The following is a 15107-nucleotide window of genomic DNA, read 5'->3' as shown; positions in this document are numbered from 1 at the left end:
CACCACTACCATTACCATCATCATACCACCACCACCACCACTACCATCACCACCACCACCACCACCACCACTACCATCACCACCACCCTCATGACCACCACCACCACCACCACCACTACCATCATACCACTGCCACAACCACTACCATCACCACCATCACCACCACCATCACCACTACTGTTATATGCTCATCAAATTCAGAATACATCTGAAGATACCAAGAGTGTGCATGAGGACAGAGGGCAATGACAACCCTTAGTTTTGAAATCACGTTGAAAAACTATGCATTACTGTAGTAAAGTTGAAAATACACATTCTTACCACACAACAGTTCCAACCCTCAGCATATACCTGAAAGAAACCTTTGCATAGACATATGGAGATATGTACATGAATGTTCACAGCAGCAGTGTTTGCGAAAAGTGGTTGCAAAAAGAGTCTACCACCAGCAGAATGGACAGATGAACTGTGGTATTTCCATAAAGTGAGAAACTAAACAAGCAGGACTATCAACCAAGCAAATTAATCAACATGGATGAAAATTTATGAAAAAAACAAAAAGGAAGTCACAAAAAACACATCTGGTATGAGTCTCTAGTATGATTCTATTTAAAAAAGATCAACATCAGGCAAAACTGAAAAACATTATTTGTGGGCAGGAGTCAGCAAACTATAGCCTTTATGGCCTGTTTTTATAAATGCAATTTTTTATTTTTTGAGACAGAGCCTCAAGCTATCCCCCTGGGTAGAGTGCTGTAGCATCACAGCTCACAGCAACCTTCAACTCCTGGGCTCAAGCAAGTCTTCTGCCTCAGCCTCCCAAGTAGCTGGGACCACAGGTGCCCTCCACAACGCCTGGCTATTTTTTTGGTTGCAGCAGTCATTGTTTTGGCGGGCCCAGGCTGGATCCAAACCCACCACCTTAGGTGTATGTGGCTGGCGCCTTAGCCACTTGAGCCACAGGCGCTGAGCCTATAAATACAATTTTATTGGAATACAGTCATGTTCATTCATTTACTTATTAATCTATGGCTGTCTTCTTGCTACCGAGAGTCAAACAGCTGCAAGAGAGACTCTGTGACCTGTAGTTTCTTTGCTGGTGTTTTAAAATTACTCTCTGGTCCTTAGAGAAAGTTTGCCAACCTCTGGTTTAGGGATATAAACACATGTGGCAAAGCTATAAAGAAAAGCTAGGGAATGTGTAACATCAATTTCCAGAGATTGGTGATCTCTTGCAGTGTGGATGGGAAAAGACCCAACATGCAACTACAGTATAACAGAAGGCGTACTTCTTCAACTGCATGGGGCACATGAGAACTAACTGGCTTTATTGTTAGACATTAAATAGTATATAAAAGGAGCTAAAAATCAGGAACACAAACCCATGACAAAATGGTCACGCAGACTCATCTTCAGGGTGTGCAGGTGCTTGTGAACAGGCCCTTCCTGCCCATGGAACACTGCGTTAGGGACAAGCAGCAGCTAGACGTGCATGTTCTGGCCTCAGAGGAGGGGCAAGGCTCAAGCAAACTTGAGTGAGCAATGGAGGAGTCACAGGAGTGAAGGGTGTCACCTAGCAGGGGCAAGGAGAGGGAGAGGAGTGGCCTGGGGCAGAGGGCTGAGTTTTAGCAATAACCATGGAAGAACAGGTGAAAGAGTGCAGAGGTGGCCATGACAGAGAGAGAGAGGGAATCAAGGAGAATGCAGCCTTGGAGCTGGGAGCAAGATGTGGGTGGAGAATGAGGGCTCAGGAGAGTGCTCAGTGCAGCGGAGAGTTTCATCAGAACAAACGCTGTACCCCACCCAGGAGTGGGAAGGATAAGTCTGGGAGGAGAAATTGAAGAATCCCAAGAGTAAGCTCTGGTGTGGGCTCCCACCTCCGGCATGCACCTTCTGCCGTCATAAGTCATCTCTGAAACTTCACAGGGAGAAGGTGCCTTAGTAGACCAGCTCCTGCAGATCACTGGGGTCACATTTTCATAAAGTGCACAAACCAAACATCATCAGGAGCTCCTTGGAAAAAGCAAATAGCTAACCCTTTCCTGCCTCTACTCTTACTGCTCTGGACTCGAGGCAGCTGCTCACAGAATGGAGGGAGATAGGCCCTCTGGAGTCCTCATGGAAAGTCTTCCCAAAATCCAGGGAGAGGTACGTCAGAAGAACTTCAGGGTCTTTCACAAGAGGCTGGGACCGAGTTACAGAAATTAAAGGACATGTTGTTTGCTTCCAGCGTAGTTATTAAACACATACTTTAAAAAAAAAAAAAAAACGGGCTCGGCGCCTATAGCTCAACCGGCTAAGGCGCCAGCCACGTATACCTAAGGTGGCGGGTTCAAATCCCCAGCCCGGACCCGCCAAACAACAATGACGGCTGCAACCAAAAAATAGCCGGGCGTTGTGGCGGGCGCCTGTGGTCCCAGCTACTTGGGAGGCGGAGGCAGGAGACTCGCTGGAGCCCAGGAGTTGGAGGTTGCTGTGAGCTGTAATGCCACGGCACTCTACCCAGGGGGACAGCTTGAGGCTCTGTCTCAAAAAAAAAACACAGAGACAGGGAAGAAAAACTACTAACATTCATTGAAAACCTACTGTGTGCAAGGGAGCCTCTGCATGCTTGCTCCTGGAACAGAAATGCTCTGTATTCATTCAAAAGAGGTAAAAGAGGGACCTGAGTGTTTTCTTAAAAGCAATTTTATATCCCCAGAATAAAACACCAAACAAGACAGGGATCTGGACACATCCTCTGAGCCATGATTTGGCGGTGCCCACACCCCAGCAGGCACTGCTAAATATTTGTAAAATGGACGCCCTCTAAGGTCTCCTCCAACACAGATTCCTGTGATGCTATAAATAACTGAGAACCAAGGGCAGGAGAGTCATCCAGAGCACCTGGGAGAAGCACCTGCTCCAGGCACACCGTGTCCACGGGCACAGTTTCTCATGAGGACGGCAGTGATTAACTCTGCCGGGAGCGGGTGCCAACTGCACAGTGAAATCAAACGCTGTGATGGCTCAATTAACAAATGGAAACAGAGTTTCTTTATAATGGAGCTGACCATTCTCGCCCAAAAGTCACCATAAATCATGAGGCTGTGGGTCATGATTTATGGCCTGGGGTGGTTCATAGCAGAGCTGAGAAGCTGGGACGAGAGATGCCTTCATGTGGCTCTTGTCTGTCTACTGCCCATGAACAAGGTCAACCCTGGGTCCATTCTAAGGTCTTGCCCTTGGTTTCCCCTTGGTGGTGATCTGCTCCCGCCCTATGTCCTTCTGTGGACACAACACACCTGCAAGTCTGGAGAGGATGCAACCAGGCCCAACCTCGCCACCCTGACCCCACCCACTCCTGTGCCAATGCCCACCATGGCTTGGTGCTGGGACCACAAAGACAAACCACCTCAGATGTGTGAGCCCCACCCTGAAAGAGCTCAGTCTCCTAACAGCTCCCCAGACATGGGTCTGCATAATCTCCCTGAGTTTGAAGCAACATGCATCAGTCTTGCCAGACATCCAGATCTTTAGGTAGCAGCTAGAACTGACACCTGGGAGGGAAAGCCTAGGGTTTCAGGAAGAATAAAGAGCTGATCTAAGTGCAGATCTTTCTGATGACCAGCTGCTCTCAGGGGAGGGAGAGCTCATCCATGCAGCCTCCCCATGCAGTGTGACAGCTGCTTGGACAAAGAAAGGTGCCAGCTGTGGCTGGTGTGGGATGACAGCTAACATCGCCTGCTGCAGCCCTGCCCTCCCTGGCAGTGTGTGCTCCCTGGGCTGCCCACGGCTGGCACAGTGGCTGACTCTAGTGTGCCCTTTGCTTGAATCAACCTCCCCAGCCACTCCACACCAGCCACTTACTATGCAGAGCATCTGCTCCACTGAGGAGGCACAGGCCAGGCTACTGCTACAACAGCCTCCCACCTTGGGGCACAGACGGCTCTGAAGTGACAAGTGGAAGCTCATGTTCACAGACTTGATGTGGCCAGGCCAACAGAGAGAGGCAGGACATGAGCTATACACCTGCCCACGGTCAAAGGGACAGCCCGTGGGCTGAAACACAACCTAGAGGCTAAAGATGCCTCATCACCTCATCTCAATTCGGGTCAACATTTGGGAACAAAGGCTTGAAGTGTGGGGGCACAATAATAGGGAGCCAGGAAGTATCTGTCCTCTCCCAGCTCAGGTGCACCCAGGCCTGAGTAGGCAGCCCACGTGAGACACAGGATATGCAGGTGGACAGGGAGCAGGGCTGCAGGATGAGGTGACTGGTACACATGGACCCAGAGCGGATGCTCAGGAATCAGATCAGCAGAACCAAGCTGACTGGACAGAGATGGCAGGGACAGAGAGAGCACGGCAGGGCAGAAGACAAGAGCCCTCACAGGAGACACTGGCATCTAAACACTGGTAGCAGCCCGCTCAGCGTACTGCACCCCATTCCCATCAGCACATTGCACCCCATTCTCTTCCCACTCGGAAGGCAGGCCAAGTACTCAGGCAGAGTGGATGCTGCGGTCAGAGCTGAGGACCCCTGCAGTGTGCCCACTCAGTGCACTGCACCCCATTCCCTTCCCACTCGGAAGGCAGGCAGAGTGGATGCTGTGGTCAGGGAGCCGAGGACCTCAGCAATGGGCAGAGGGGGCAAGCTTCAGAGAGCCAGGCAGTGGCAACCACCACTCTGGAGACCTCTCTCCATGCCCATCAGACTGGTGGAGCAGCAGCAGGAGGCCCAGGATCAGATCCAGACCTAGGCTGCTGGTATCACACACTCACCAGGTCCAGAGATGGCCCGGCAGGGCTGATACAGCACTGGGGTCACCTTCCAGTGTGCTGTGTTCCATTTCTTCAGGCAGAAGACTTCCCCCCCATTCCCCAATTCCTGAATGCCAGTGACTATAATTAAAGGACTATGGCCTGTCTCTACCGCCCCACTCTCTGGGGCCTTCTGCTCCCTTTGGCAGAATGAGGCTCAGTCACAGTTCTCTGGTGCCACGGCAGCAAAAAGCAGAGACTCTGGATGGGCAGTGGGAACACCAGGTGGCTAGGCACCATGAAACGGTGGCCCAAGATCCCCTGGCTGGATCTCTGAATTCCAGCAGTGCCCCATGGCCCAGGTTTTTAGTTCCCACCTTTTAAACGACTATTTAACTTGACGGATCTCCCACGCTGAGCCTGAATTAGCTGTGCTCTGCAGCCAGGGGTCTGGCCACCCTCCCACACCCACCTGGTTTCTCACAGCTGTCTCATTTGGCTCAGACTCTACCACACTGTCACAGCCTTCAGAACTGCAGAGCTAGAGCCATACAGTGGTTGACACTTTGACAAATTGCTAAAAACCTACCTAATAGAACTAAAGCACTTGCTCTAAGAAAAGTCGTTTTATCTATATTTAAGCTTGATATATCCTGGGATAACTCAAGTGACAAAAGTCCAAACCCATCTGAGGATGAGAGATGAACTGACAGAATCTATAGATGAAAGGAAGCAGGTCAGCTTGATTCCCTAGCCCTATCAGAACATCCTGGAAAGAGTCTGGGCAATGCCAGTGCAGAGGCACAGAGGCGGCGGCAATCACCACTGCAGCATCACTGTGTCTCCCAGGAGGGAGAAAAACGAAGGCAACTTTCCGACATTCATGCATCAGATGCGAGGTGCTAGCCTGCCATGTGCCGCAAGTTATGCCTCACTGTTCACCAAACCCCAGGGTGCACTATCATCCCGCTGCTTAGAAGACCGGTCCGTGACTCTGTAGACCCATCCACCAGGCTGGCTTGCTACCTGGAGTGAGGGGACAGCATGACCTGCAGGCATGTATCAGGAAATACTCCTTGCCGACCTGACAAGCTGTGGACTAGCCACTGTGGAGCTGGGCATGAGCTGGGCACAGCCAGCAAGCCTCCCAGCAGTGTGAACTCTGCCAGGTCACTGTCTATCCTTCAAACTCTGCTGTCAAGTAAGGGTTGTGGCCCCTCTTCCTCAGGGGGAAGAGGGGTTGTGGCAGCTGGCAAGAAGAGAAAGATGATAGTGGGGCCAAGCCACCTTTACCTGCAGTGCCCATGGTACAGAGGGCACAGAGGAGGCACTTAGGGAACACGGCCGAATGGCCATATTGAGGTATCAGGTGGCCCCAACAGGTTCTCATGCCCTCCCGGGGGATCTTCCCGAGGAACCATCCCCCTGCCTTTTGCCTTTGCCCAGGTCCCACTGCACTGGCCACTGCCTCCCCTCACTGCTTGGGTAGCTGACCTAGAGGCAGAAGTCAGCCTGGACTGCAGGTGGGAGATGAGGAAGCTATTGCAAACATCCAAGCAAGAGCGTGCTGAAACAAGAGCACGGTCTTAAAAGAAAACAAAGTGTAAATGGAAACATTTCAAAGGCAGATCCATTTGACAGACTTAGAAAGGAAGTCTGTCCCTCCATTTGTTTTGTAGCCCAAATGATTGGGAAATAAGAATAGAGGGTAAACAGGGGCCCTTACTTCAGATACATCACATTGCAGGGGACAGCAGATCACCCACAGACAAAATGTCCAGCAGGATGGACACAGACTAAAGAGAGAGAGAGACTATAAATCAGCAGAGCTTTAAAAAAAAGAAGCCCTACTGGTGTCAGGGCTTCATTCTGCTGCCATGAGACTGTGGCAAAGACACTCTGCTGGGGGAGGCAGCAGAGTAATGAAAGTGTGAGGAAAAAATATCTCAAGAAACATTCTAAAACTGTCTAATAAAATTCAACTCCTGTGCCGAATAACACCAAAACTAGATTAGATAGAATACCTAATGCTGGCAAGGGTGCAATAATTGGCATTCTCATACATGTTGGAAGAAAAATCCTTTTGGAAAGCAATTTGGCACCAAGAGCCATAAAGTGTTAATATCTCGACCTACAGTGTTACTTCTCGGAAACATTCAACAGAAAGGTATGTGAGGAACAATCGAGGAGACTTAGTACCTGAAGATGCATGTTATCTATAATGGTGAAACACTGGAAGCCACTTAAAGATCCCACCGGAAAGGGAAAACTAAGAGCACTACAGGCCTTTGGTGGGATTATTACACAGGCATTAAAATGTTAGTTGCAAAGAGAGTGTGGTAACAGGGAAATTTCTCCTCCCATTTTCGATCCTTTTTACCTGAAGATGCATGTTATCTATAATGGTGAAACACTGGAAGCCACTTAAAGATCCCACCGGAAAGGGAAAACTAAGAGCACTACAGGCCTTTGGTGGGATTATTACACAGGCATTAAAATGTTAGTTGCAAAGAGAGTGTGGTAACAGGGAAATTTCTCCTCCCATTTGCCAAGAGCAAGATATATAATTATAATAACTTCTGTGTTAAGAAATCAGGATTTGGGGTACATTGCTTTGGATGAAAACTAAGCAGTGGGAATGTTATAGTCAGTAGGGGTACCTTGGCTCCGTCCACACTGATGATCCGATAGCTGTTCCTGGTGACATCGTAGAAGTAGGAGACGGTGACGGCCTGCTTGCTGGCAGGCACCCAGTTCTTCTTGGTGCTGGGGTCGATCTGGAAGACGTGCGCTCGGGTGGTGAAGATGGGCTGTTCTCTGCAACAGGAGGGCGGGGGCGTATGAGTTGGCAGAACATGACTTAATGTGTAATTTATGATTTCTAGGCCACCTACTGCCCCAAAAGATTTTAAAGAGCTTATAGGGAAAGATACATATGCATGAGGACAATTAAAATAAGAAAAGGGAAGCGAGAGAAGAGAGACACCAGTGAGTAGTTTCCATAACTGTACTCTACTGAGCTGTTATTACCCTGAGGCTGCAGGGCAACTGGCCTAATGAGCAATTTGCTGAAAAGATGACTCTCTGCTGAGTATCTGCACATCCTCTCAAGTGTCCCATTCCTTTTCTGACATCCTGGTGGCTTGTTTAGAATTTTAGAACCAATTCATTTCTAGGATTTTGCAAAAACTTTATTTTGCAAACAATTCTGCAACAATTTTAGGATTTTGCAATCCATTTGCAAGTTAATATTATAATTCTACAGGATATCCCAAAAGGTGTCCCTGAAATCACCATATGTAGGGAAAATGGTTAGTTGTAGCTAAATTATGCACCTTTATTTACAAAATATTCATTACAAAATTTATAAAGAGGTGACCAACACATAGAAAACTTTGTAAACATTTTGTAAAATTTTGTAAAGAATATTTTGTAAATAAAAGTACAGACAGCTACATTTTACCATTTTTCCTGTGTATGGTGACTTCAGAGGTGACTTTTTGGGACACCTGTATCATGTGCTTCTTGAATTTGCAGCATTTTATAAATGATGGAATTATTTTATATCTTTGTGGGTCCCCTTTAGTCTACTTTTTAAATTATTTAACAACTTGACTGAACTTTGAAATTTTGTTTCCAACTCATAAACCTTTTGAATTTTATGTAGAAAACACTCTTCTGCTCTTCTTGCATCTGAACTATTTTTTTTTATTCCACGTGCCTGTAAGATCTTTCAGTTATCACTGATCAAATTAGCACATTGTCTGTGCTTCCTTCTGCTGAGTTGGGAATTAACTAGATCTTGCCAATATGCAATTAGAAATTAAGCAGATGAATAAAAATTTTAATATATTTAAACATTTTAATATATTTACTTCACAAAGTTACAAAAAATAAAACAGACTCATTACAAAAAAATTTATTTTTGAAGAAATGGTTTTTAGGCAAACTGGCTCAAAAATCCTTTAAGTGTCTGAAACCAGATGAAAAATATAAAAGCCACCAATACATAAAAATAGTTCCATTATTTTTTAAATGCTACAGATTTAATTAGTACTTATTAGAGATATAAAATTAAATCAAAAGATAACAAACTAATGTTTTAAAACTTTATGATGCCAAAAGAGATGACATAAAAATAGGATACCCAAGTGGGTACAAAAAATCAAAAGGAAAAGTGAATTGTAAGTGTTCTAGTCTTTAGAATAGTTTTAGTGATGTGGTTTATGAATACATCCTGACTGGGGAGGATTCACGATGGGAAAGAAAACCCTTAGGAGAGGAACTCTTTCCTAGACAAGCAATTCACTGTTGGTGCCACATGCAAGGGACACTGCCCCACACTGGACACCGGTAGCAAGCGCCAACTGCGGTGCAGACACAGCAGCCTTCGTGGCTGCTTCTCCTGGGCATGCTACTTCGATGCAGTGTTCCAGAAGAAGGGGCAGAGACCAGCGTTCCTGGCTCCCAGAAACTTCCCTTCTAGCTCCCCAGAGCAGGACAAGTACCACTGGGGACATGGATTACTAAAACAGCTCTCTTCCCTCAACAGTGACCAAGTTCACCACCTACCCAATCCTAATTCAACACCCTTCCAGCAGCTGGGTGACAGCTGCAGAAACAAAAAGAACGTTCAAACTGTAATTTCCTGCATCTGCTGTCAAGAGCGTCCACCTGTTAGGAGCGTGTGTGCACAGGAACACAAGTCCTTGTAACCAGGTCCACACCAGCCGGTCTGGCACCTGGGTCGCATGTGGTGCTGCTGTTAGCTGTAATCATTATGTGTCACTTGGTCCAGGGAAACCCTTCCTCACATGGTGATCTCTTGCAAATGTAAGAGGAAGGACAGTAACGACAGAACTGTTTTTGAAGAATCAAACTATGCTAAGATGTGTGTGTCGCTCTCGCAGGCACTGTCAGGCTGCCCAGAGGGTCCAGGCTCGCAGACCTCTCCTCTCATTTCCCATACTGAGGAGGAGGGACTGGGTCAGAGTTAGGCATACTGAGACCTGTGTTTCCAGGCCCTCGGTGACAGGAAGTAGATGGAACACTTACCCCGCATGGAGGTTGCATCAGACACTCGAGTTAGACAGTATCAGGTGTTTGACACAGGTCAATCCCAAAAGGTCACTAAGGGTCTCAAAGGTCACCATACATAGGAAAAATTAACAAATTCATATTACATTTTTTTAATTGTTTGGGATTCATTGAGGGTACAAAGAATTAGGTTACACTGACTGCATTAGTTAAAGTCCCTCTTATACTTGTGTCCTGCCCCCAAGAGGTGTGCCATACACAGGAACCCCCTCCACTTGCTCATTCCCCTACCCCACTTTATAGGCTCATCTACTGCCTTCATGTTCGAATACAGTACATTGGATTCTTGCTTCTCCATTCTTTTTTTTTTTTTTTATTGAATGGTAACTATGTACATTAATGCACTTCTGGAGTACAGTGTGGGGTTTTCACCCACAATCCAAAACACTTCCATCAGCTTCTCCATTCTTGTGATGCTTTACTCTGAAGAATGTGTTTCACCTCCATCCAGGTAATACAAAAGAGGTAAAGTCTCCATCCTTTTTAGTGGCTGAATAGTATTCCATGGCATACATATACCCTACCAGACTTTCAGCTGTACTACAAGGCCAGAGTGATCAAAACAGTATGTGGCACAAAAACAGAGACACTGACATTTGGAACCGAATAGAAAATCACATTACATTTTATATTTTTTATATTTATATATTAATGTGTAGAAAAATATTTTGTAAAAATTTACAATGAATATTTTATAAATAAAGATACATTTAGCTACAATTTCCATTTTCCCTATGTATGTATATATGGTAATCTTGGGGACACTCTGTAGAAAAATAATAGAAGTGGCCCCTGTGGCCAGCATTTCTCCTCTAGAATGAGACAGCTGATGTGAATGAGGCAGAGTAACTCCAGAAAGTTCCCCCCCCAGCTCTGAGCCCACAGCATGACCAAGCATAGGATTTCTAGATGCGGGAATCTAGATGTGTGAAAGGAGGCAGAGATGCTCCGGTCAGGAAGGAGGGTGGAGCCCAGGGCGGCTGGAGGTGGCCAAGCAGTGGCCTTCTGCAAGCACTCTTTACCCCCAGGCCTGTAAGAGTAACGAAAGCAGAGTGGAGAGACAGGAGGTAAGAGAAGGTGGCAGGCCACCTGCTTGGCATGGTCCAGGTCAAGGTGGGCACATGGACAAGAAGGGCTCCATCTGCCTCCCAGCTCTGTGGACAAACCAAAGTCATCGTGGGTTGCCTTGGAGACCCCAACCAGAAATGCAAGGATGTTGAGAGAGCTGCCAACTGGCCACATTCTTGGTTACCATGGCCAAGCCTTCCCCAGTGTGGGGACCTGTGGAGACCTGGGAGGGGCATTGCAGAGAGCCCCAACTGCCCCGTCCTGACGGGTCCCCCTGGCAGGGAGCTCTGGCCCTCCTGAGGCCCCAGGAAAACCCAAAAGGATATGTGTGGCCAGTCTGGCAGTGGCTCCATGCCCAGGAACTACTCACAGGATTGGGATTTCCACATAAATAACTTGAGTCTGAGGGCACTGGAGAGTCCACGCTGTTCTTTTATTAATAAAATTTTAAAAATCAATGATATTTCAAATAATGGGAAAATTTTCAAAAGGGGAGGAGCAAGAATGAAAAGACAAGGTGGTAACTGACATTTCCTGAGTGCTTAACATTCTGACAGGCTCGCTTTCTCATTTAGGATCACAACAGTTCTATGGGGAAGGTGCCACATGAGTGGTAAACAAGCTCCAAGAGGCCAGGCAACCTATCTTGGGCCACACAGTGTCAGATTTGAGATTTGAAGTCATTTCTAAGCGACACAGCAACCCTCCTGCCGAACCATTATGCTATACTCTTTTTCTAAAACAGCTGTTGGTAGCAGGCAGCTTTGGATATGGCTGCCAACAATGTCCACTTTCTAGTGTTCATGCCCTTATGTTATCCCTTCCTTCTAAGTGTGGGCGGGACCTGTGACTTGCTCTTAACAGAATATGTCAAAGGTGACAAGATGTCACTTGTTTAAGTTACATAGGACTGTGAATTCTGTCTCCTAGAAGACTCTCTCTCGCTAACTTTGGTGAAGCAGGTTGCCATGTTGGGGAGACCCACACTGCAAGGAGCCGAGGAAGGAATCTAGCCCACAGCCAGGAGCAGAGGCTCTCACCTGTAACCTCAGCACTCTGGGAGGCCGAGGCAGGAGGATCATCTGAAGTCAGGAGTTTAAGACCAGCCTGACACTTTTTAGACACAATCATGAAAGTCTGTAATAATTAGCTACTTACTACTTCTCAGAAGCTTTCTTTTTCCTTTTGTTGTTTTCTGGGCTTTTTAAATTTCAGGTTAATATGGGTGTATATACAATTGGGTTGCACTATTTGCATTTGCAAGGTGAAGTTCGTAAAGTCCAAAGTCTGAGTTGTAGTTGAGTTCTTCACCCAGAAAGTGTGCCATATACCCCTATGTTGTGCCAATAGGTGAGAACCTATCAAGCCTTTACCCCCTTCTTGAATTTAGTTATATTTTTCTCTCACGGGGGCCTGTAGTTGTTGATCTACTATTTTCAGATTAACACTGAGTGCATGGGATGCTTGCTTTTCCATTCTTGAAATACTTTTCTTGGGAGAATGTTCTCTAGAGCTAGCCGGGTGAGTGCAGAGGGTGCAAAGTCTCCATCTTTTTATGGCTGTATAGTGCTCCTTGGTATACATATACCACGTTAGGTAAAATTTATTCCTGTTAGCTATGTATTACTCTAAAAAATGTACAATGAAAACACAACCAGCCTGAGACCCCATCTCTATAAAAAATAGAAAAATTAGCCAGGTATGTTGGTACATGTTTATATTCCCAGCTACTTGGGAGTCCGAGGCAGGAGGATGGCTTGAGCCCAGGAGTTTGAGGTTTGCTGTGAGCTATGATTGTGCTCCCTGCCCTCATACCCAGGCAACAAAGTGAGACCATATCTCTTTAAAGTACGTTAAAAAAGAAAAAACCAAGGACCTTAATCAACAGCCCTGGGGGAAGTGAAATTCTGACAACAACCATGTGATCCTGGAAGTAGATCCTTTCACAGTGGAGTCCTCAGGTGAGATTCCAGTCCTAGGGACCACCTGATAACAGCTCTGTTGGAGACCCGGAAGCAGAGGGCCCAGCTAAGCCATCTCTGGAATCCGGACACAGAGGAACATGTTTTGTTTTAAAGCTGCTGAGCTTGTTACAGAGACAGATACCACGTTGTCCCCTGCAGACAGCACACAACACACCAAGCACACTGAGAGTATGTCCTCACTTCACCCTCTGACAGGCTGTGTGGGAAGCACCATCCACACAGAAAACTGAGGCTCACTGGATGATTCCAGGAAACCTGGACAAGAAATCTTGAAATCTTTATGAGCAAAATCAAGAGCACTTTACAAACCTTAACACGAAATTCAGAAAAGCACTCCAGCTTGCAAGAGTATCTTGCCTCACATGAGAAAGTAAGAGTGTTGGAACTAGGGCACAGGAGTCAGTTCCTCTGAGTGTGCAAATCAGTATAAATAGAAAGATTCAAGAGAATCAGAACTTTCCAACCTACGTTTACTTCCCAGGAGGGAAAAGAGAACAGAAACTACCTTCATATCCAATTTTATTCTCTTTTCTTTGGTGTTCAGTGCTCAGAGTGTGAATTTCAAATATACCCCCCATTCCTCCTTCAGTGCTCTAAATAGAAAGCAGATGTTACTGGACCGCAAAATTCTCCTTTAGGCAGACAACATAACCTATTGTTCCTTGCATAGTCTCTTTAGAGCTAAATAAACACCAATTGCTGTTCACTGAACACATTTTGGAACCTGACGGTAATTGTCTCCAAAAATAATTAGACACTGCGCAACATATGTGTTTGGAATATGAGAAGATTCTGCAAAGAATTGTCATGACTACTTTTTGTAGGAAAAAAAAGAGAGAAATCATGTTTTAACTTTTATCATAATTTCTCACTTGCAGTGCTCAGCTTCAGGCTTTTTTCTGACATGAACCTATAAATCCTCATGATTATTTTCTTCCTACTTCTATTTGAATTAAAACGATTCAGACATTTTAAAACTCTCATATGATGCCCTATTTAATCTGTCTTGAGTCTTGAACCCCTTCAAACATCATCAGCTGGGCACTGAGAGAGGTCTTCCTCCAGCCCAGCTAGCTCAGGCACTGCCCACCCAGCTTCAAAGGCTCCCCCAGCACCAGCCCCAGGTGCTCTGGAATGAGCCATAGGCCTCTCCGCACCTGGCTCTGCACCCTCACCAGACAGACTTCTATTCCACTGCTCTCCCTTCTAGCACTTGTGAATCCTTTGTACTTTCAAATGTCCATGCCAATGCACATGCCCATTGTTGGGCCCAAAACATCCTTCCTGCTTGGCAGGCCAGAAGAATTCCTAATAGCCCTTCATGCCCCCCCTCCCCCACCATCTTGTGAGGTCTCATTTGTGCTCTCAGGACAGAGGCCTCAACTGGGCATGCCAAGGGACCAGAGGCATGGGCTCACCCGGCCTCTGGCCTAGAGGGTCAACAGACTACGCTAGCCAGCAGGGCCAAATCTCCACAGAGCCCAGGACAGAAAATTAGGGTAAAAAGATGTGAACAAAAGTTTCTTCTCACACATTTTCCCATGCAAAGAGTCTAATTCAAAAGCATATTGGAGTTTGACTTTCCCATAAATTCTACCCAATCAGGTATTATTATTTTCAGATAATATGGTTGCACATCTAGAACACTCAAGAAAATCAATTTTAAAAGTGGATATGGGCTGGGCGCAGTGGCTCATGCCTGTAATTCCAGCACTCTGGGAGGCCATGGCAGGTGGACTGCCTGAGTTCATGGGTTTAAGACCAGCCTGAGCAAGAGCAAGACCTCTAAAAAAATAGCCGGGCGTTGTAGCAGGTGCCTCTAGTCCCAGCTACTTGGGAGGCTGAGGCAAGAGGATCACTTGAGCCCAAGAGTTTGAGGGTGCTGTGACCTATGATGCCATAGCACTATACCAAGGGTGACCAACTGAGACTGTGTCTCAAAAAATAAAGAAATAAAAATAAAAAGTGGACATTATGAGTGGACGCCTGTAGTCCCAGCTACTTGGGAGGCTGAGGCAAGAGAATCACCTGAGCTCAAGAGTTTGAGGTTGCTGTGAGCTATGACACCACAGTACTCTACCAAGGGTGACAAAGAGAAACTGTCTCAGAACAAAAAAAAAGTTGATGGCTCGATGCCTGTGGCTCAAGTGGCTAAGGCGCCAGCCACATACACCTAAGGTGGTGGGTTTGAATCCAGCCCGGGCCCGCCAAACA

The 15107-nt window shown here is 46.5% G+C and overlaps 1 protein-coding gene across 1 annotated transcript in view; it reads right to left on the bottom strand.

The window, feature by feature from the left end:
- HOMER2 (homer scaffolding protein 2) overlaps nt 1-15107 on the bottom strand; it is a 95341-nt gene that overhangs the window by 37573 nt on the left and 42661 nt on the right. Inside the window, exon 2 of the mRNA XM_023510152.1 lies at nt 7404-7560. Coding sequence (XP_023365920.1) covers nt 7404-7560 — 157 coding nt within the window. The remainder of the gene's footprint in view (nt 1-7403; nt 7561-15107) is intronic.

The sequence above is a fragment of the Otolemur garnettii genome, unplaced genomic scaffold, assembly GCF_000181295.1.
Source record: "Otolemur garnettii isolate 467f Iridium unplaced genomic scaffold, OtoGar3 scaffold00011, whole genome shotgun sequence".
In the NCBI taxonomy this organism is placed as follows: Eukaryota; Metazoa; Chordata; class Mammalia; order Primates; family Galagidae; genus Otolemur; species Otolemur garnettii.
The sequence above is the reverse complement of the archived record's forward strand: the minus strand, read 5'-3'. Positions and strand labels throughout refer to the sequence as shown.